This window comes from Mastigoproctus giganteus, chromosome 4 (genome assembly GCF_048544385.1).
Source record: "Mastigoproctus giganteus isolate SK-2022 chromosome 4, ASM4854438v1, whole genome shotgun sequence".
NCBI classification, from domain to species: Eukaryota; Metazoa; Arthropoda; class Arachnida; order Uropygi; family Thelyphonidae; genus Mastigoproctus; species Mastigoproctus giganteus.
Window position 1 is genome coordinate 165129817 of NC_143578.1, and position 24748 is coordinate 165154564.

A 24748-nucleotide genomic window follows, 5' to 3' on the forward strand; every position below is an offset into this window, starting at 1 on the left:
ATTTACAATAAAGGTTTCATGAGATATATTATATGGGATGTCTGAGAGGTTGGGAACCAATGACAAAATACAGTAAGAGCCAATTATAGTGATCACTGGTTATTAGAATCAGCCACTTTAGAGAATCAAATTTCAAAGAACCAATTCAAATCAATAAAATGCACTACACTTTCATCGTTTCTTAGAATCACATCTTCAGTTATAAGGATCAATTTTGAATGCCTCTGTGATATTTTTCTAAAGCGCATTTCTGAAGGTCACAACCATAAAACTAAAAATAACTTGCAGTTTTCAGTTTATTGGGCCTGTTTGTTTGTACAATCTGTTATAAACGGATAGTTACTACAGCTTTAACAGAAGAAGAAATTGCCAAGCCTGTTGCTGATAATTTCACCAAGGAGGAGGAAAATGAAGATTAAACCGAATGAATTCCAGTTAAAAAACTGGCAAACTCGTAAAGCTATAGATGTCCTGAGGAGAGCGTTGGAAGAAGCTGGTGCAAGTGATCGTAAATATAGACTGTCAGTAGCATAGCTACCCTTTTTCGGGTATGGAGGCAAAGAACATTTCAGGCCCCTACTTAATTAACGAAAATTGCAAAAAGAGGAGACAGCCAAAGATGCAATTGCCTTGCCTGCCTACATGGTAGCTACGCTACTGTAGACTGTTATAAAATATTTAACAAGCTCTATAAATACACTTTGTAGTGATAATTTAAAGCAATCTAAAATAAGTGACTATTTAAAATTATATACATATTACAAAGTGTTATGTTTAATTAATATGTATATAAATTAAGTTATGTACATAAGTATAAATTTATTTTTATTTTGCTAACCTATGGATAATATTCTTTGATTTTTATGCATTATTTAATTGGTAATAAAGTGTAAATTTGTGCTTTATATCTTTATTTTTATAGCCTGTGAATAATATTTGATGATTTTTGCTTATTAGAATTCCTGTTTATTAGAATCAAAATTCAATTTGCAAATTATCACTATAACCAGTGCTTACTGTACTTTATTTACAACACAAGGTAGCTTAAATGTGTACCTATATTAATACATATTTGCACACAGCAAAATCATTTTGTATTCTCAGTATATTGCATTAATGCAATGTAATTCTGTACATGAGCAGTATTATCGGCTTTCATAGTGAAATCCTACAACCTGATGAGCCCTAGAAAAGTGTCTAGTGGATTTAGATCTGAGATACTTGCATCCACTTCTCTTATCATCTGCAAATAACTCACCATTTACAGTGCAAGTAAAAAAGAAAGGACCAATTTTCTTAACCTAAAAGATACACTATAAAAACCAGTAGATTCCTTTAATTCTGTATTCTTGGAATTTGCCATTGGTTTTATATTTTCTGGATTAAATATTTTGTAAAATCAAGCCATTAGCATTAGTAGAGGCATTTGATGCAAGAAAGCAAGCTTATGCAGCATCAGCCAAAAAAAAAAAAAAAAAACCACTTCCACTTCACCCCTCTGTTCGTTCAAAATACCTGTCCAGCTGAGCCTTAAACTTATTTAGGCTATCAACCTCCACCACAAGGGATGGAAGACTGTTCCACCAACCAACCACCCGCTGGCTAAAGGCAAATTTCCGCACGTCTATCCTACATCTGTCTTTCCTCAATTTGAATTTATGCCCTCTCAGGTGATTATTCTGAGCTAGAGGAAGAATCCCATCAGCATTGAGCATGCTTAAACCATTCAAGGCTTTATACACCTCTATCAGATCACCTCGCTGGTGCCTAGTCTCCAGACACTGTAATTTGCAAAACTTAAGCCTTTCTTCGTAAGAGCACCCCTTTGTTCCATTCACTAATCTTGTTGCCCTTCTCTGTACTCGTTCCAGCAGCTCTACATCCTTCTTGAAATGAGGCCTCCAGACCTGTATACAGTACTCTAGGTGTGGCCTGACCATCGCCTTATACAATGGAATAATCACCTCCTTATCCCTGCTGGAAAAATTCCTGTATATCATTGACAATATTCCATGAGCTACTCTTGCAGCCCGTCTGCACTGCTCAGAGAACTTCATATCTGCCTGCACAACCACCCCCAAGTCCCTTTCATTCTCTACCACTGTCAGTGTTGTACCACAGAGTTGATACGTTGCTCTGGGGTTGCTGTTTCCCATGTGTAGTACTTTACATTTGTCAATGTTAAACTTCATTTGCCACCTCTCAGCCCATCTGCTCAACCTTTCCAGATCCTGTTGCAGCAGCATAGTGTCAGTAGTGTCCTTGACAACCCTGCCAACCTTTGTATCGTCTGCAAACTTGGACATTAAGCTTGATATACCATCATCAATATCATTTATAAATACAGAAAACAATAATGGACCCAACACTGAGCCCTGAGGGACTCCACTAATAACATCAGTCCACGATGAGCAGTGTCCATTGATTACCACTCTCTGTCTTCTCCCCCTCAACCATCCCTTAGCCGACCGGGCTAGCCGAGTGGGTAAAGTACCTGCCCGGCAACCCAAAGGTCGCGGGTTCGATTCCCGCCTCGGGCTTGGATCAAAGTACTGCAAAAACCTTGGGAGGTGCAATATGGCCACAGAAGCCGATGCGCCAACAACTACCAAATCAAAAAAAAAAAAAAAAAAAAAAAAAAAACCATCCCTTTATCCATAGCAGCAATTTGCCTCCAATGTCACACTGCTCCAATTTGTGTAGCAGTCTTCCATGTGCAACAGTATCAAAAGCCTTTCTAAGATCCAAGTATATAATATCAAAGTTATTCCCTGCATCCAGTTCTTTTGTGACTGCATCATAGTATCCAATCAAGTTGGTCAGGCAAGACTTCCCCTTAACAAAACCATGCTGTGTCTGAGCTATAACTGAAGTCTTGTCTAAATGATCCTGCAGTGCTTCTTTAACCAGTGCCTCCATTAATTTTCCTGGAACAGAAGTTAAGCTCACAGGTCTATAATTACTTGTGTCAGCGTTTGATCCTCCTTTGTGAATTGGGGTCACATTTGCACATTTCCAGTCTATGGGTACCTCCCCTGAGTCCAAGGAAGCTCTCATAATTATGGCTAAGGGTTTGCTTACTTCCTTTGCTGCCTCCTTTAATATAACTGGATAGATCCCATCCACCCCGGGTGCCTTTCTTGTGCTTATCTTCAACAGTTTCTCCTCCACTTTACTCCCAGTTATTTCAAGATTCTGTAGCTTACTGCTAGAGTTGAATACACCTCTGGCATTCCCCTCGCTGAATAACTCCTCATGTGTGAATGTTGATGCAAAATATTCATTTAGTTTGTTAGCTACCTGAGCAGGATCATCAACAGTTGACCCATCAATATCAAGTGGACCAATCTGATTCATCCCTTTCCTTCTAGAGTTTACATAAGTAAAGAACTCTTTGCTGTTTTTCTTTGCATCCCTTGCCAAGGATTTCTCGTAATCTGCCTTCGCCTGCCTAACCTCCTTTGTAACTTGGTTGCATATCAACTTGTATCTATCATAGGCTTCTGTGTCATGTGTTAATTTGTATGTATCCCATGCATTTTTCTTCTCTGCCATATGCCTCATTAGTTCATCTGACATCCATTTTGGCCTAAACCTTGAACAATATTTCTTAGTTGGTATGTAAAGCCTAGTAGCTTCCAAGATAATTTCTTTGAATGCTTCCCATTTTGAATTTGCTGTTGGTAACATCATCAGTTGGTCCCACTGTATAGAATTTAAATACTGTCTCAGTCCATCGTAGTCGCCTTTACGGAAGCAATAACCCTTCCCTTTACCCCTAATGGTAGTTACCTCTTTGAGTAAATCCCACTTCACCACACTGTGATCACTGCCACCTAGTGGTTCATTTATCTGCAGATTCTTAATGCATGAAGAATCACTGCTGATAATCAAATCAAGAGTATTACTCCCTCTAGTTGCCTTCCAAACATGCTGATGTAGAAAACAATCATCCAATAAATCCACAAAAGCCCTGCTAGTGTGTGAGTATCCAGCCCCCAAATTCCAGTCAATATCTGGGAAATTAAAATCTCCCATTATAAGACACTCTGATTTACTGGCCCACTCTATTTCCCTGTATAGTTCCTTATTATACTCATCAGAGCCATTAGGCCTATAGCACACTCCTACTCTCAATTTTGATCTTCCAATGTTTATGTCACACCAAACTGACTCCACACTGCACTGTCCAGCGATGTTGACTGGCTTCACTTCCTTGGTTTTTATGTGTTTCTTAACTAATAGCATAACACCTCCCCCCTTCCTATCCTGTCTATCCTTTCTGTAGACGTTGTACTCCCCAAATTGCAGTTCCGCATCCCTTATATCTGTGTGACACCACGTCTCTGATATCCCAACAATATCTGCCTTCGATGTTTTGAGCAATACCTCAAATTCATCAAATTTATTTACTAAACTCCTAGCATTGGTGTACACGCAAGTATACCTGCACCTGTTTCTATTCTTAGCTACCCTAACACAACCCATGTGTTTACTTGTACCGCAATGGCTCCCAGATGCTGTATATTATTATTATTAGCCATATGGTGCAAGGAAGCCTGAAGCTTATGCTGCACCAGCCAAAAAAAAATTTCTGAATTACTCTGAGAGAGAGAGAGAGAGAGAGAGAGAGAGAGAGAGAGAGAGAGAGAGAGAGAGAGAGAGAGAGAGAGAGTCAGAAGTAGAAGGGAATCACCAAGAAAGAGAAGAATGATGATATCCAGCTCAGGACCCTAAATGTGCCAAGCCCATACTCACCAGATGTGAGCCCCTGGGGTTAAATATAGCATTTTGTTAACTGTTGTGCTGGTATAGCAACTGTAATAAAGCAGTTATGCAATTGATTACTCTGCCCTTGGGGAAGTGGTGGAATATAAAAAGAAAATTTTTATTTTTTTCTACGTTCACCTACACTATATGATCAAAAGTGGACACATGCAACTGGTTGTGAAAAGGGCTTTTAATTTAAAATTACACCATACAATTATCATACAAGCCAAAGGCTTGTATGATAACCTTAACCTTCCTGAGCATACTTTCTACCAGCTTTCATTTGGTGTTGGCTGAAACTCACTACCATTCCTCCTGCAAAGCAGCTTCCAGAACTGGTTTGCAAGAAGTCTGCTTGGCTACAGTCTTATCCAATGTCCAATTTGTCTCACAGATGTTTAGGGTTCAGTTACAGAACCCAGGCCAGCTAATCCAACTTTTCAACATCATTGTGGACAATAACATTGACAAGCTGGATTGACCAATACCAAAAAAGGCTCATTTCTGCAATACTGCCACAGTATAGATAATGTATAATTGTCCAAAATGTCCACAGAGGTGATGAACTTCATAGTTTCAAGCATTACAACCAGCTGAAATAGCCTGATACCATCACCAAACTTCATGGTTGAGACATACTCATCAGAATGAAACATTTAGTAACAAGGTTCATCACTTTCTCTATGTTTGAGCCCATGAATGTTGGGAACAACATGCCAAACATCACTTGGAATTGAGTTGGTGATTAGGCATATGCACATCTGCCTTACGCTGAACCCAAAGCTATGCAGCTTCTTATGGATTGTTGACCCATTAATTGACATCTCTGTGGCCTGTGGGCCTCCTCCTCATGATCTTTTCCACAGAACATGTGATGGTTCATCAAAAAACACTACCTAACTCATCTGTCCATTCCCTCTAATAACATGCCTAATTCTTCCTTAAATTTATTCAAGATACCCACTTCACAATAGCAGATACTCTCTGGTTGAAAGAAATTTTGCACATTTATCCTGCAGCCATCCTTTTTCAAATTATGGCTACGTTTCCTTGTGCACTGGGAATTAGAATACCCTCATCATTAAATTTAGTCAATCCATTTAAAGCCTTAAACACTTTGATCAGATTTTCTTGCAAGTGCTGCAGTTTGCAGAACCAAAGTTATTTGTGGGAAGAGTATCCCTCTGTGTGCTTTAATCTGGTTGCTCTTCTCTTCATCTTTCTTAAAATGAGGCTTGCAGGCCTGTATGCAGTACTCAAGATGTGGCCTAACCATTGCTTATACAATGGGATAATTTCTCCTTATCACTGCTGGCAAAGTTATCATATACATTAACAGAATTCTCATGAGCTGTTCCAGCAGAATGTGTACACTGCTCAGGCAATTTCATGTCAGACAGCTTACATCATGCCAAATTTACTCAATATTCTCAATGGTCACCTGCATCATTTTGGTGCACTGCCTTAGATTCTATATGCTTCTTAACCTAGAGCATTACTCCTCTCCCATCCTGTTCCCTCTGTACTCACCATCTTCAAACTCCGCATTGATCACATCTGGGTGGCACCTCATTTCTGATATCCCTACTATGTCTGCATTTCTTGACTTAACCAGTATTTCAAATTCATAAAATATGTTTACTGTACTTCTAGTCTTAGCATACAAGCAAGTATATAAACACTTCTTTCTGCTTTTAATAACCATAACACAATCCATGTATTTGCTTGTGACATAATGAACCCCAGCAGACCTTGTAATCCCCAACACCTTGCTTTCAGCTGCTATATGTCCCAACAGAAGCAGCGCAAGAATCCTCTTGCAGCTTTTCTTCTTCTATTAGCCTGTGTGGCTAACGGAATAGCACTTTTAGCTGCAATTTCTCTTCAATATTTCTTTCAGTATCATAAGAAAATTCGGTATTAGTATTATTACTAGAGACAAATTATGTAAGAAACCAAGCTTATACAGCATCAGCTAAAAAAAAAAATAAATATCCCACAACACCTGTCAATCCCCTCCAATAATTTTAGTTCTTTCTTGAATTTATTCAAACTATCCAGTTCCACAACAAAGCTGGAAGCTTGTTCTAACAATCAACTACCTGCTGGTTGAAAGCAAACCTCCTCACATCTATTCTGCAACCATCCTTTCTCAATTTGAATTTATGTTCCCTCATGTATGTAGAAGAAGAGGAAGGATTCCATCAGCACTAGCTTGCTAAATTCATTTAAAGCTGTAAACACCTCAATCGATCACCTTGCAGGTCTCTAGAAGCTGCAATTTGGAGAACATCACACTCTTTGTTCCTCTTACCAATCTCATTGCTCTTCTCTGTACTTATTCCAGCAGATCCACATCCTTACTAAAATGAGGCTTCCAGCCCTGTATGTAGGTACTCAACATATGGTCTAACCATTGCCTTATACAATGGGATAATCATCTCTTTATCCCTGCTCGCAAAATTCCCTTATATTATTGACAAAACTCCACAAGCTGTTCTGGCAGCCTTTCTGCACAATTATTCCCAGGTGTACTTTATTTTCAACTATCCTGAGTGTAATACCACACAGGTATATTAATCTGGGATTATTACTGTTGCCCATATGCAGTATCTTACATTTGTCAATGTTAAACTTTAATCGCCATTTCTGTGCCCATCTACCTAATTTTAACATCCAATCAGTAATAGATAGAAGTCTTCCAACTCAATCTCTAAAAACATTTTTATGAGTGAATGTAGATCCAAAATATTCATTACATCAACAATATCTAGTGGACTAATGTGATTCACCTCTTTTTTTCTATATACAAAGAATTCCTTTCTACTTTTGTTTGCACTTTTCATCAAAGACTTCTCATAATCAGTCTTAGCTTACTAACTTCTTGGGTAACTTGAATACAAGCAGTTTGTACTTACTCTAGGATTCCTGGAGTCCCATATATTTTTCTTCTGTACCATTAAGCTCATCTGTTCATCTGACATCCACTTTAATATTTTTTTTTTGAATGGGACAAACATCAATCCCACTGAGAAGTTTAAAAAATGTCTGAGCCCATTATAATCACCTTTGAAAAAATAAATTATTTTTTATTTATGTGAATTATGTGAAGATTCCTGCATCAGGAATCTTCACATAATTCCTGATTTAGGGTGATTCTTGTAGATTTGATGTTGCGGAATTCAAATATGGTAACCATATTGCTGTAACATCCACCAATTTTAAGGGAAAAGGGAGTCAAAAACTAAGTTTTTAGTAAAAAATATTTCATATATTTAAAAAAAAATGTTACGTACAGTACTAAATATTGAACAATGGGACTATTAACCTTATTATATTTACAAAAATGTTTATCTGATAACAAAACACATATTTTGTCATTTTTTACCTTTTGTGATCATCCGCTGTGTCTCCTGTATGAGATTCCAACAGTAGTCTGCTAATATATTTGGACTCCATTTTCCTTGGTATCTTTTTGAATTTGAGAAATATCTCGATGAAACCTTTCACCATGTTCATCGGAGATCACTTCCAAGTTTTCAGGAAAAAAAGTCTAAATGGTAATGGAAATGAAGCTGTAATGACACATATTCCGACTCTCTGTATGCTAAAATTAGCTCATCCACAATTTCACCGTAATTTTGTGATTTCTCATTGCCCAAAAAGTTCCAGCTTTTAGTGAATTCCTCAATCTTGGAACAGCATTTTGATTTGAGGACCCACAAAAACTTTTACCTCAAAGAGGAAAATCCTTATTTTTTGTCCATCATTTTCACAATTTTTTTTATATCAAACCTAAGTTGATGTGCAATGAAGGTAAATAGATTTTTGACTTATCCACCAAAGGAGGATGTGCTACATTTTTCTGGCCTGATGTAGTTTCTGAACAGTCTGGCCATTTTTTTTACCCTGTAGTGGCAAGTCTTTGCTCAGCTGTCCCACTCACATAAAAAGTAGCAGTATTTAGTGTATCCCCCTTGCGACTCGGTCAGCAAAATTTCTCAGAAAAACCAGAAACACTTTTAGGTCAACACAGATATTCCATTTGTATTCTTGATAACATATTTTTTGCAAAAGAACCTGTAGGTTCTTGTATGTTTCCTTCATGTGAACTGCATGGGCCAATGGTATAGATGGATACTTATTTCCATTATGGAGTACAACTGCTTTCAAAGTGACCTTGGATGAATCAATGAAAAGCCTCCACTGCTCAAGGACTTGCTACAGATGTAACTCTTTCATTAATTCCTGGACATTATTGCAATAAACCAAAGAACCATTCATGGAGTAATAGGTCATTAAGTCAGATTTCCTCTTCCTATAAAAAGACACCTTGACACCCTTTTTAAGAAGATTTTACTGGTGAAGCCTTGATCCCGGTAACTGAGCCTTGGTTTTGGAGAGGTCCAAATCAGTTAATTCTGCCCGAGTGATTAGGTGCAGCTTTACAATATCAAGAGTTGAACAATCTGGATTTTTCTGGGTTCTGCATCTTCTGAAGACTCCTTTTCTGATCCTGAATCAGAGTCAAGTCCATAAGTTTCTGGTGGCTTTGGCACTTTCAATGTATCATTGTGAGGAACCGACCTTAGATCAGAAGGTATGTTGGGATACTCTACTTTATGCTTGGATTTCCCAGAAAAACCAGAAATATTGGTCATGCAAAAGTAACAATCATTTATGTGGTCTCGAGATTACTGCCATATCACCGGAACAGCAAAAGGCATCAATTTATCATCATCATCATCATCATCATCATCATCAGCCATTTTCAATCCACTGCAGGATGAAGGCCTCCCCAGCAACTTTCCAGTTCCTTCTGTTTTGAGCACTGGCCATCCATTTACTACCCACAAACTCATGAATTTCATCTATCCATCTCCGCCTTTATCTTCCAGGTTTTCTTCTAGCTCCTCTTGGGTACCATTCTGTTATTTTCTTAGTCCATCTGTCATCATGTCTTCGAGCTATGTGTCCTGCCCAAGACCATTTTAGTTCTTTAGTTTTGATAAGAAATGTCCTTTACTTGAGTTTGCTGCCTATTCGATGTGTTTCTCTTCTTATCTAACAGTCTGATTCCCAATATAATTCATTCCATTCTTCGCTGTGTAGTTCTCAGCTTCTCTTCCATTCTTTTGGTGAGTGCCCAAGTTTCACTTCCATAAGTCATGGTGGGGAGTATACATTGGTTCATTATTTTGCATTTCAGACAAACTGGGATATTGCTCTTCAGTATGTGACTATATTTCCTGAATGCTATCCATCCAAAATTTATTCTTCTCTTGACTTCCAGCCATTTATCATTATTACAGCTAATAACTTGTCCCAGATAAGTATATGACTCCACCTTTTCAATTACTGCTCCTTCAATAATTATTTCCCTTTCTGGGGCATACTTGTTCATCATTACTTTTGTTTTAGCCATATTCATCTTTAGTCCAAAATCCTTACTAACTGTGCGTAACAGATTAAGATTTTCCTCTAATTCTTTGGGATCGTGGCTTATGACCACAATGTCATCTGCAAATCGTAAATGGTTTAGGTACTCTCCGTTTACATTGACTCCTTTCTGCGACCAGTCTAATCTTCTGAAAGCTTCCTCAAGCGCAGCAGTAAACAGCTTCGGAGATATTGTGTCTCCTTGTCGAACTCCTTTCTCAATTTTAAATTTATTACTGTCTTTGTCTAGTCTAATAAGGGAGGTAGCATTCTCATATATTTTCTTCAAAATCATAATATGTGGGATATCTATGCCTTGTCTTTCCAGTGCCCAAAACATTGCCTTATGCTGTATGGAGTCAAATGCCTTTTCATAATCCACAAATACCAGGCATAATGGTGTTTTATATTCATTTGCTTTCTCCATTAGCTGTGATATTACGTGAAGGTGATCCATAGTTGAGAATCCTGTCCTAAAGCCAGCTTGCTCTTTCAGATGATTCTCATCAAGTATTCTTTCTAATCTGTTAGTAATGATCCTTGTGAACAACTTGTAGATGTGGGATAACAAGCTAACTGGTCTATAATTTCCAATTTCTGATTTATCTCCTTTCTTATGCAGCAAAACCATGATTGCATTATTCCACTGCTTAGGCGTCACACCTCTTCTAATGCACTTTGTGAAGAGCCTTGACAGTTTTTGTGTTATGCCTCTTCCTCCCAATTTTAGCAACTCTACAGTAACGTCATATTCCCACGGGGCTTTCTGATTCTTCATTTTCTTCAATGCATGTTCTACCTCATCAGGAAGAATATCAGGAATGTCGTATATGTTGCTAATTTGCAATCCATCTTTCCCACTGCTGGCATCATTCCCTCGCTCCTTGTATAATTCTCTATAGTAGTCTTCTGCTATTTGAATTATGCCTTCTCTGCTGTTTATAAGTACACCATCGCTATTCTTCAGTTTCAGTATCATTTGTCTTTCTGTATTACTGCTCATGGCTGCTGATTTAAATCCTTTGTTTCCCCTTAATCCTTGTTCTACTTTTCTTGTGTTAAATCTTCTTATGTCCTCTCTGAGTCTCTTCCTAATGTCTTTGCATAACTCAGTATACTCAATTTTTCCCTTGTCAGTGTTTATCTTGCTCTTCATTTTTTGCCTTCAGTTCATCATAACAAGTGTTTCTTGACTAATTTTTTCTTCTTTTGATATCTTTTTCCCTATAGGTTTTTTGGGCTTTATCACTTTCAGAAAGTTATAATATTCCTCGTCGATATCTTGGTCCTGAGCAGTCTGTTTAGAAGTTCAAACTTGTTCTTAAGTTCCAGCACATACTGCTTTTTCTTCTCTTCTGTTATCTCAAAGACCTTTGCATTATTTACTCGAGTCAGTTTTTTCCTTTCCTTTCCTACATCTATATCAAGTATACATCTTACCATTCTGTGATCGTTTCCAACGTTTACCTTATTCAGGACATTAACATCATTCAAAATATATCTTCTGTTAGTGAGGATGAAGTCAATTTCATTAGTTGTTAATCCATTTGGACTCTTCCATGTCCACTTTCTGTTCACCCTTTTCTTGAAAAAAGTGTTCATTACTGACAATCCTTGAGATTTTGCAAATTCCACAAGTCTTTCGCCTCTTTCATTTCTTTCACCAATTCCAAAATTTCCTATAGTTCCCCTTTCTGCGCTGTTTTGTCTTTTTCCAACCTTAGCATTGAAGTCCGCCATAATAATAGTGTAGTGGGTTTTCTGCTCATCTAGAAGACTCAATTTCGGTGTACATTTCTTCACCCTCTTCATCATCATGGCTCGATGTTGGTGCATAAATCATTATAACCTTTAGCTTGTACTTCTTAGGAATCTTGATATTAGTCTTGACACCCTTGGTCATGTACTTTTGAATTCCAAAATGTTGTTTTTTAAATCTTTATGGACCAGAAACAACTCCACCTTCACTGCTTTCACTGTTTCCATTGGTGTACAGCAGATTTCCACTTGATAAACTTATAAGTGATTCATTTCTTCTTCTTGTTTCAGCCAAACCGATGATATTCCAATTCACATTTTCTAATTCCTTTTCCAGCTCTAATATCCTGTCTTCACTGATGAGTGATCTTACATTGTAACAGGCCAAGTTCAGTTTCCGTGCATGGCAGCCTGGTTGTACCCAGAGATTCTTAGCACCTTCTGCTTCCACTCTGATCCTCTTGCTGCCATCAATTTATGATTACCTCTAATCATAGAGCCTTGAACATGAACTATAGAAAATCTGTTAAGCACATTCTTTATCTTGATCTCTGACCTTACATCGAAAATAGGGTTCATAAGTTTTTCTCACAAGTTGTGACATTGGCTTCTGCTGCAATTTGAATACCACTTCTCTGAAAATGTAGAAAAGTCTATCAGGCTTATTTCAGCAAAAATGTGACACATTTCATGTACAGCTGATAACCCAGCCCACCCACCAAGAAATTGTAAATTTTTATTTTAAGCATAGTTCACGATTTACACTAATGCACACAACACTTGTTTGCAAACACTAATTCACTAAAACACTTGTTTACCCAACACACTCTCTGAAACACATACTTTTTGAAATGCGAAAATGCTTGCTTGCTGCAGAATCCATTCATATATATATACTGGTAGAGAAGTTTCTAGAAGACTCAATGTTTCTAGAGAACGCCATCAAAAGTTATAGAACCTTGAAGAAACATCTCAATCTCTCTTCCACACGTAACAACATTCTAGAACATTCTCAAATGTTGTAGAAAGCTTCCGAATGCTCTAAAAAAAATAAATAGATAAAATAGATGGAAAAGATGATTAAACTAATTACAGTTCTTGGTTTTTGGTCATACATTAGCCTATGATATTTGAAAACTGAGGGTGACAAGAACTTTTTAAACACACATCTCAGTTTTTCAACATATTTTCTATGAGAATCTGTGGAAATTATTTCATGGAGGAAATTGATAACAACCAATGTAATCAGATGAAAGTATTGCTTTGTCTTGTTGCCTCTTTACCATGTTAGTATAGAAAAATCCAAAAGTATTCTATTACTGAGTGAATGGCTAACCCACAAGTTAAAAAAACTATAATTTGCTTAAAAATGCTGTTCTGAAAATAAATTGCTATTTTGGATCTACCTACTTGGTATGAATCTCTCTTTTCTGTAGTGAAGTTTATTAAAAGCAAGAACTGATTGTTCATAACTGATTATGAACAATCAGTATGAACAACCTTAATTATACACCTAATTTTGATAATCTCGTTGAAAACAACATTCAGTGTCAAATATCTGAGATAATTACATGGGTTCAAAAGAAAGTGTTTAAGTGTCTTAAAAGCATTTAATTTTTCCCCTTTCTCTTGCTTGCACTGTTGAAATAATGTTGTATTATTGATAGTAATAAAACAAGCTCCTATACATATTTTTCCTAAAAATTTGTAGAAGAATAATGAATTTCAGTTAAAGTATATAGGAAGCATTTTTAATATATAAGAATCAAATGAAGTTTTCCACATTACATCTTTGCTTAGAAAGCAGATTTGCTTAGAAAACATATATGTTTTGCAGTATTATCTTAAACAGAAAATACTGTAGCAAGCATTGAAGCAATATATACATATATAAAAAACATATAAGCAATTTATATATAACACATAAAAATAAGTGGCTATATACAGCATCTATATAATTAAAGTATCCCTATTCACAGCTTTCTGGAGTAAGCTGTAATGGTCAGACTGTAGTGAAATTTGGTGTATGGATAATTGACAACACGAGTAACAGAATGTAAAAAAAAACTAAAATAAAATAGTTCACATACCCTCTACACCATGGCAGAAATGGTAATTTACTAGTTTCTTGCTTTCACAGCATAGGTGTTACTGAAGTTGCTTCAAGTGAATGATGCAGAGTACAAAAGACATTTATCCTCAATTCATAGCATACATGAAAGTGGATAACCAATGGCAATGGAATAACTGGAGTGGACAAGGTCCACTTTCATCAGAAAAAATCCCCTATGTGGTACACACAGTTCTGCTACACTTCCCAAAAGTAACCATTTGGTGTTCTTTACCACTTCCTCTGCCATTGGATCACTCTTCTTTGAGAATAGCAAGGCTAGCTAGAGGGGGTCTGTCTAATGGTCAGAACAAAGTGAAATTTGGCATATGTATAATCCACACAGGTAACAGAATTTAAAAAAAAAAAAAAAAAAAAAAAAAAAAAAAGTTTACATATCCCAATCCATGTCAGAAATAATAATGTACTGGTTGCCTGTTTTCACAGCATGGATGGTGTTACTGGAGGTGCTTCAGTATTATCCATAAAAAAAATTCACATACTACAAGAACTTAAAAGTTGATAATACAGAGTACAAGACATTTATCCTCAATTCATAGCATACATGAAAGTGAAATTGGAACAGTTGGGGAGGGACAAGGTCTCTCTTCACTTTGAGTAAGTAGACCTATAACTGTTAATTTGGGCATAAAAAAAACCTGATGCACAGGTACATATAGTTTTATAGTGTTTTTACACTTCCCAAAAGTAACCATTTAGTATTTCTTCACCACTTCCTTTGCCATTGGACCAATCTTCTTTGAGGACTGCCAGCCTAAATCCAGCACATGAGCCTGCTGCAAGAGGTTACAGGCCCATGTGCTCCACTAATGAGTACCTGAAATTCTTAGTGTTTATGCAAAATATTTCATATATCCTACACGAATACTATTAGGGTGTATGAGAATTATCTCATATTATTAATTATCTCATCAATTATTTACACTCAAAGTTTTACAACTTTGATTGTAAATAAAATTTTAATTGGGAGTCGCAGAACAATATATTGGTCTCATTTTATAGAAAAACTTTTGCCGTTTCACTGAGTACCAGTAGATAGAAGCACATGTGTCACATTCAGCACCAGTAAAACAGCTGATTGGCTCAAGTCAGTCAGTCACCATGAATCTGCAGGAGAAAGCACAGTGCATGGAGTGGTTTATCAAAATGAAATATGACATACAGGTCCAACGAAATTTTAGAAGACATTATAATAGAACACCCACCATCAAGACCATTGACGCGTGCTTAGTACAAAAATTTTAAAGACATTGGAGTGTTGAGCACAAGAAAGGTGAAGGGTGGTCTCATGCATCAGTTGAAAATGTTGAGTGCATATGAGAGGTCTTTCTTTGCAGTCCACACAAGTGAACATGAGCTGCAGCTCCTCAGTTGCAGTTGCCTCATTCAACTGTACATCAGGTCTTACAAAAACGTTTGAAGCTGCACCCTTACAAATTGCAACTGCTGCAAGGCAAGGGATTACATAAGATGATAGGGTTGCCCATAAAGCAATTTTCAATCACTGTGCTTGATCGAGTTGACACAGATAATGTTTTTCTGTAAAAAATCATGTTCACAGATGAAGCCACATTCCACATTTTGGGAACAGTTAAACAAAATGTATGAATCTGGGGATCAGAAAACCCACACATCATGACAGAGTACATTAGAGACAGCCCCAAAGTTAATGTGTGGTCTGTTTCATGATCATGTGATTGGACCTTTTTTATTTGTCGAATCAACAATCAACTCTAACAACTACTTAGACACACTGGAAAACTTTGTCTATCCACAGCTAGAAGAACTGCAACCTGGTACAACCTTGATTGTGCAACCTTGTGCACAATCAAGCACCATGCTGGTGCTTGATTGTGCACAAGTCCCTCAATGAGAAATTCCAGAACTGATGGATTTGGTGTGGTGGTCCCATACCTTGGCCTCCTAGATCACCAGATATCATGCCCTATGATTTCTTTTTATGAGGGCATGTTAAAGACCATGTGTATAAAACTCTGGTGGCTGACAGTAACAAATTGAAGAAAAGAATCATAGTTGAAATTGAAAATGTTGACACAAACATGCTGCAGCGTACATGGCAGGAATTGGAATATAATCTGGATATTTTGCACCTGACTAACAGTGCCCACATTGAGTGTTTGTGACTGTGAGAAAAAAAAAATTTGAATTTCTCTGTTGGATGTTGCCTGAATGGGAATTCTAAGTCTTTCAATAAAGTTATTTTTTAAAGTAAAGATAATTCGCATATACCCTGTATATCATGCACAAACACAAAAATATGTTTCATTTCTCAGTTCATGAAAGACCTGTTTTGAAGGCATTTCTCTAATGATAAAATGATTGGTCAGTCCTGGCAACATCATGGCTATCCCATCTGCTTGATCTTATCAACTTGCAATTGCAATCATTCCTAACAATCATTTTTTAATGATAGTCCATCAGCAACACCTTTCCTCCAATCTTCAACATCTCAACAGTGCCATTTTTACCCTTAGTGGAGGATAAGTGAACTTAATCTCCCCCCACACCATTTTCTTTCCTATGTTGTGGACTATATGTACACCAATAAATTTTTCTTCGATTTAGAGCTGCCCGTCCCACTGGACAGTGGGATGGGCAGCTCTAAATAAGGATACTTTAACACTAAAGAATTTGTGTGTGTGTGTGTGTGTGTAAATTCTTATTTTTAATATTTTATATAGGTTTTTTTTTTTTTTTTTTTCCTGGCACCTTCCAACTTCTTAAAAATATAAAAATAGTGTCCACCAGCCAAAAAAAAAAAAAAAAAACAATTAATAACACCACTGGAAACTTCTCATGCAAAGTCACATGTAAATATTTTTGATTCACAATTAGAAAAAACTTTTCATAATAAAGCCCAATTATACTGAAAGTGAGTGGACAGCATCCTAAATAAATTAAATGCCCTTATGTGTACTCTTATACATGGAATAAAAATCTTGATATTGTAAGTAAAATGAAACAAAGTATATGTTTATATGTTGAGGATACTCACAGTTATTACAGGAAACATATTCTGAAAGGTCATGTTTGTTAAGGAAAGAAAAAGAACTCCATTTAAATTCATGACTGATTCATGATTTAATTCTTGCCCCCAGTAAATAGCAGATATGAGTAATGCAACTGCCTAGAAACAAATTAAAGATTGCATGAAAACCAGTTAACACAATGTAATTTTATCAAGCACTAAAATTTATGCTTACAAATTTCATGATTTAATATAGTAATCTGCATTTCTTAAATATTTTGATATACTGTACCTTGTTTCACACTATATTCATAATTTTTTTTTTTTTTTAGGAATAGTAGATACATATTCAAAAGGGGAAAATGAAAGTTATCACTTTAAAGGCCTGTAAAATGGAAAACAGAATGCTGTACAGAGATTCAGAATGGACAGTAGTCACACAATGCAGAAATGAATGACACGAAAACAGTTCTATGAAGTGCTACCAAGGGGGAAACGGCATTGTATAGAAAAATCAAGCAAATTATACTCATGACATGTTCATGAATGAGCAATGAGGACACAAAAATTCACATGAAACTTGCATTGAGAGATTGTGTTTTGTTGATCAAGCTCTATTACCTTATATATAAGAGCTTTTCAATAAAGAATAATCAATTTTTTTTTCACAATGTATAATTTTATTAATCATTCATATTTTGATGGTCTTTTCCAAAGTAGTTCTCCATTTGATGAAATGCACTTACTTCAACGTTTCTGCCATTCTCTTAACACAATGTAATTTTATCAAGCACTAAAATTTATGCTTAAAAATTTCATGATTTCTCTGATATAATAATCTGCATTTCTTAAATATTTTAATAAACTGTTTCACACTATATTCATAATTCTCTTTAGGAAGAGTGGATCCATATTCAGAAGTGAAAAATGAAAGTTATCACTTTAAAGGCCTGTAAAATGGAAAATAGAATGCTGTACAGAGATTCAGAATGGACAGTGGTCAAACAATGCAGAAAGGAATTACTCTCTAGGTCAATTTGATGGTCTTTTCCAAAGTAGTCTCCATTTGATGAAATGCATTTTAACAGTTCTGCCATTCTTCATCAAAAACATGGTGGAAAAACATTTTCCTCACAGCTCTTTTTTAACTTTAGAAATAAAAAAAAATCAAAAAAAAAATCACAGGGTGCAATCACATCTAACATTAATGCTGGCTAAGTAGTTAATGACAGCATGAGCTGTTGTTATGTTGTTATTTGGTTTTTAGGAGCATTAGCAACTAAGGCCATATTGACAGCATGAGCAATGTGAGGTGTCACATTGTCGTGATGCAGCATCCACCCACCTGTGTGCAGTTGTAGTAGTTTGCAATGAACGTAATCCTGCAAAATGTGCAGTAAAAGTATGTATTAAGGTCCTTGTAACAGTCATATGACTTGCCACAACATGCAGGTGAACTATTCCTTGAATGTCAAAAAAAGAGATTACCATAACCTTTCCTGCAGAAGCCACAACTGGGGTTTTTTTCAGTGTTGGTGATGACTTCCATAGATTTCCAAACAGAGCTTTGTTGCTTGCTCTCTGGGTCAAAATGAAGCCATGTCTCATCTGCTGTTACTACCTTCTGCAGAACCTCACCATCTTCAGTAACCATCCATCGTAGTACCTGACAAACCTCCATGTGAACTTGCTGTTGCTCAGGTGCGAGTATTCTTCGAGTCCAGCATGCAAAAACATATCATATTCAAATGGTCATGGAGAATACTGTGCATGCTTCTTACTGACATTCTCAACATCTCTGCCAGTTGCTTTACTGTTATACGACAATCTTCTCTTACAATTACAAAAGTAGTCTTTGTGGTTTCTGTGGTGACAGCAGTTGTTGGAGTTCCAGGATTGCCGATTTTGCGATTGAATCACATCCATCTTTAAACACTAAACTATAGTGAGCTGTTCTATGTGGAAGCATACATTCACCATAAACTTCTTTTAATATTTCAATATGATTCAGATGATGGTTTCTTGAGATAGAAACAAAATTTGAGATGCTCAGCTAGAAATAGCAAGCAGTATGGTTGTTCATGAAAAATTATGACCATTCTTTATTGAACTTGTTATTTGTTTGTTTGTTATTTGGTTTTTAGGAGCATTAGCAACTAAGGCCATATTGCTCCAGGAATATGCGGTGGTCATTCTCTGACCTTTCCACATCCGCCATATTTGGTGGTGATGGGGTCGAACCCCGGTCTAATCAAGAAGCATGTGCTACGCACTACTGCTCCTTCCCACCTGGCTACGGAGGTGCCCCTTTATTGCGCAGCCTTCGTATTAACCTTCTGTTAATATATTGATGAAGGCATATTACATTTAATGTCTAGGTTTCCTGATAATACCGATGCTGACAGGGTGACTAATGACAGGTAAGCAGAATGTATTACTGCAGGAAGACCTAGAGAAATTAGGTAGATGGGCTGTGAAATGGCAATTGAGGTTTAACATTGACAAATGCAAAGTACTGCACATAGCTAGCAGTAATCCCATAATAAAGTACCAATTGGGTGGTACCATACTCAAGGTGGTGTAGAACAAAAAAGACCAGGGGTAATTATAGAATCTGACATGAAGTTATCTGAGCAGTGTAGACAGACTGCTGGGGGTTCTGTGAATGTTATATAGGAGTTTAGTCAGTAGGGACAAGGAAATGTTTACCCCGTTGTAAGGCATCATCTTGACTACTTCACACATGTCAGAAAAACCTCATTTTAGGCAGATGTAGATCTGTTGGAACAGGTGCAGAGAATAGCAATCAGATTAATCAGGGGGACAAAATATTAATCATATGAAGAAAGAAAGAAAGACTCAGTTCTGTAAACTGTAGTATCTGGAAACTAAGCAGTATGAAGAGACCTGATCACAGTGTTTAAAGCTTTATATAAATTGAATAAACTTATTGCTGATTGCATCCTAACTCTTTTTTTGGATTTTGGAAAACAGACCTTGAGCTTCAGGTTGCATATCACAAAACTTTCTAGCGACAACCGACAAACTGAATTCACATAAATTTAAAATTACCAATTTAATAATTGGTAATTTTAATACAATAAAATAAATAATTTAATAAATTTATGTCAATTCAGTTTGTTGGTCATCGGTAGAAAGTTTTGTGATTTTTTTGGATGTAAAGAAACTTAAATTGAAAAAGATGGTTGCAGGTTACATGTGTGAAAAGATGGTTGCAGGTTACATGTGTGAAAATTTGCTATCAACCAGAGAATGGCTGAGCTTTTAAACAAATTTTCATTTGATGCTGTGGGAAGTGGATAGCATAAATAAATTTATGGAAGGATTAGATAAATTATTATGAGCTTTTGCATATTTTATATATATATTTATATATACGCACATATTGTCTTCACCACATCTATCAGTCTGTACACATGTAACAATTTGACTCCCAGTAGATGGATTTTTCAAACAATTTAATATTTGGACCTTTTAAAAATATTTGTTCATTCATTCAAATTTAATTAAAATGCTGTGGGAAATGGGAATCAATAGAAATCCAGCAATTAGACAGTCTATGTATATTTTTGCTTGTATTGTTATATAAGACTGGTGAATGCAAGATATATATATATATATATATATATATATATATATATAGAGAGAGAGAGTTAAAAAAAAGTATATGGGAGGAGAATAATAATTTTAAAGTTTTATTAAATTTTTTATGAAGTTATAGTCTTAGTAATTAATTGATAAGGAAACAACTATATTTGCCTTTCACTGCTATTAATCACAGAAAATGTAACAAAAATAATTTAATTTATGAAAACAAATAAAGCACGCCTGAAATGTAATGCATCACATATATAAACTAGCTTGTTTTTCTGACAGATGCTGTATAAGTTTTCTTCCTTGCATTGCATCATTTGCCACTGCTAATATTATTTTCTCAAACATTATTCAGTATCCTAAGTTTTCCCCCCCCCTCCTCCTTATCACATCTTGTATGTATTGGGGCACAAGGACATTAATCTGAAAAATGTTGGGAAAATAACTTTTAATTGCAATTTTCACCTTGTGTTTAGTTTATTGTTGAACCAACAATAAATCAGTTTTCATCCTTTTTTCTTTAAATAAAAGTATGTAGTTAATTATGATTCAACCCTATAGGTCAAGTCACTTGACCTACAGGCAAGTCCTATTATTCAAAGAAAAATTTATAAATACTTTTAATATAGTTGTATTGTATTGTTTTCTTAATAAACTAGTTATTTCAAGTTAGATGTGATAAGGCTCATTTTGGGCCATATAAATATAAATAATAAAACCATGATATTGTAAATCCATACCTGGTGACTAGCTTTTAAAAAAAACATATACAACCAAAAATAATTTGTAGTGAAGAGATGCTCACACTTCTATTTTAACACCTAAAAATGTTTAACAGCAAATTCAAAACAACAAATTGCTAATCATTGTTCTAAAAAATAATCTACAAATCATACAAAAAATTTACCACAATAGACACACGATATTTGATTTTGGAAGGTGATCCCCCCCCTTTCCCTTCTTCCAAAAAAATGTGCAATTGCTCTAAAAACACTCACTGCTGTTTGAGCCACACGTATAGTGGTCAACATTGGTTCTCTTGATGTGCTTAAACATGCTCTCCACAATAATGTTCTTAGTTGCATACACCAGGAGGCTTTATACCTGTAATAAATGCAATCAGTAATAAATAATTCAGAAAAACTCTAAATGCCTCTCTAGCTATTTAGGTCTATAATAATATTAATAGTATGCACCAATTTTCTAAAAGAGACTGCTTTAAGCTGCAAAAAATACTGTATATTACCGAAGAAGGAACTTTGGTTTCATTACATTAATAAAAAATACCAACAAAGACAATGAAATCAAGTTCCTATTGTGTTAAAAGAATGATAATATCCAGGGTCCTGAGCTGGAGATCATCATTCTTCTCCTTCTTGGTTATTCCCCTTCTACTTCTGGCCCTTGTTCTCATTCTCATTCTCTCTCTCTCTCTCTCTCTCTCTCTCAGGGTAATTCAGAAATTTTATTTTTTTGGTTGGTGCAGCATAAGCCTCAGGCTTTCTTGCACCATAAAGCTAATAATAATAATTGTGTAACAACTTAAAACAAAATTACTCAAAATAATTATATAATTTCTCAATAAAATGAAAAAAAAATGCATGCCTAAATATACACAACTGATAAAATTCAAAACAGAGAATAACGAACAGAAATCCTTCCTAAGGCAACATAAAATAAGAAAGGGGTCTCATACATTCTAAAAAATTTTTGGCTAACTTTTGAGCAGACATGAATAATAATAATATTAATAAAAAATGCACACTACACAAAGGCAGAAAATTAAATCTGAATTATTATTATAGCAGCATCTAAGCTTTTCACACATATCAGTATAAGTACATTATGCCTTTAGAATGTATTGCGCTCTCAAAAGCTGCTTTTCCAGGTTGATAAATCCAGAATAACTCATGGGTAGAACTTTTAAGCAATCTTAAAACTTTTGGTGAGCATTTTGAATTAGTTGAATGTGCACACTGCTTTTAGGAGAAGATGTATTTGAAAAAAATCTCATGTTAGAGTTTAATCATTATCCTTTGAAAATTACAATATTTAATACAATTGTACGAAATTAGTAACATATAAATACTTACGCAGATAGAGCATTTTCCATATCTGCCACCTGAAATACAAACAAATGATGAAATTAAAGAGATAACAGATATCACATAATTTCATTATTAATTCTTTAAAAATTCTTTAAAATTCAGATGCAACACTACCTAGACAATCATGAATGCCTTCTAGATATCCAATTCACGTTTTGTATGCAAATAAAATTATAAAACTTCAGTAATCTATACATTATAGCAAATTTAAGTTTTTTTTTGCAGCATAGAGAGCAAGTTGATGGGGGATTTCAAGAGCTGCTGGGAGTCAGTCATGGAACAAGTAAATAAATAGGCTGTGTTTAAAATAAATGGGCTGTAAGTAAGAATGAGAACAAGTGCATGTATACTTGAATGTAAACCAATGCTAGGAGTATAGTAAATAAATTTGATGAGCTTGAAATGGTAGTTAAGACATCAAAGGCAGATATTGTTGGGATATTAGAGACATGGTGTCACACACACACACACACACACACACACACACACACACACACACACACACACACACACACACACACACACACACACACACACACAGTGCAGAATCGAAATTTGGGGAGCACAGTGTATACAGAAAGGATAGAACAGGACAGGAAAGGAAAGGAGAGGAGAGGAGAGGAGAGGAGTTATGCTGTTAGTTAAGAAACACAAAATCTAAGGATGTGCATCCAGTTTACATAGACAGACAGTGCAATATTGAGTCAGTGGGGTGTGATATAAGCACTGGGAAACAAAAATAAGGGTAGGAATTTGTTATAGGCCTAATGACTCTGATAAATACAATGAACAATTATACAGAGAAATAATCAAAATATCTTGTAATGGGGATTATAACCTTCCAGATATTGACTGGAACTTGTGGGTTGGTCACTTGCATGCTAGCAAGCCTTTTGTGGATTTATTGAAGGATTGTTTTCTACAGCAACATATTCAAGGGACAACCAGAGGGAGTAACTCTTGATCTGATTATCAGCAGTGATTATTCATGCATTAAGAATTTGCAGATAAAGGAACCACTAGGTGACAATGATTACAGTGCACTGATGTGGGATTTACTTAAAGATGTAACTATCATCAAGGGTAGAGGGAAGGGTTTTTGTTTTCACAAAGGTGACTAGAGTGGTCTCAGTCAGTTTTTAAATTCTATACAGTGGGAACAACTGATGACATTACCAATGGTGAATTTTAAATGGGAAGCCTTTGGGAGAACTTAATCTTGAAGGCTACTAGGCTTTTCATATGAACTGAGAAATACTGTTCAAGATTCAGGCCTAAATGGATGTCAGATGAATTAATGAGGCTTGTGACAAAGAAGACAAATTATATGGGTTGCATATAAATTATCAGGTGACACAGAAGTCTGTGGCAGATATCAGCTAGTCTGTAATCCAGTCACAAAGGCGGTTAGGCAGGCAAAGGAAGATTACAAGATCTTTGGGAAAGGATGCAAAGAGTTCTTTATGTAAACTCTAGAAGGAAGGGGATGAATCAGATTGGTCCATTTAACACAGATGGCTTAACTACTGTCCTGCTCAAGTAGCTGATAAACTGAATGAGTATTTTGCATCTACATTCACACATGAGGAATTATTCAAGGAGCACAGGGGCAGATGTTTATCAAACTCTAACAGGGAGTTAAGTGATTTTGTAATAACTAAGAGCAAAGTCGAGGAGAAATCGTTGAAGTTAAACATAAAAAATGTACCTGGGGCAGATGGAATCTATCTAGTTATACTGAAGGAGGTAGCAAGGGAAATAATCAAACCCTTAGCCATAATTATGACAGAATTCTTAGGTCAGGAGAGGTCCCTATGGACTGGAGATGTACAAATGTATCCCCAATTCACAAAGGGGATGCAAAGGGTGACACAAATAATTATAGACCTGAAAATAATAGTGTCTCTGGTTAAAGAAGTGATACAGGCTCACCTAGAC

The 24748-nt window shown here is 35.9% G+C and overlaps 1 protein-coding gene across 2 annotated transcripts in view; it reads right to left on the reverse strand.

Annotated features, from left to right (window-relative positions):
* LOC150087167 (protein white-like) overlaps positions 1-24748 on the reverse strand; it is a 100082-nt gene that overhangs the window by 36467 nt on the left and 38867 nt on the right. For both annotated transcript variants that reach the window (XM_090373000.1, XM_090373001.1), the window contains exons 8-10: positions 22796-22824; positions 21701-21806; positions 17115-17246 (exon numbers count right to left, since the gene is read on the reverse strand). In XM_090373000.1, the coding sequence (XP_090229126.1) occupies positions 17115-17246; positions 21701-21806; positions 22796-22824 (267 nt within the window). The remainder of the gene's footprint in view (positions 1-17114; positions 17247-21700; positions 21807-22795; positions 22825-24748) is intronic.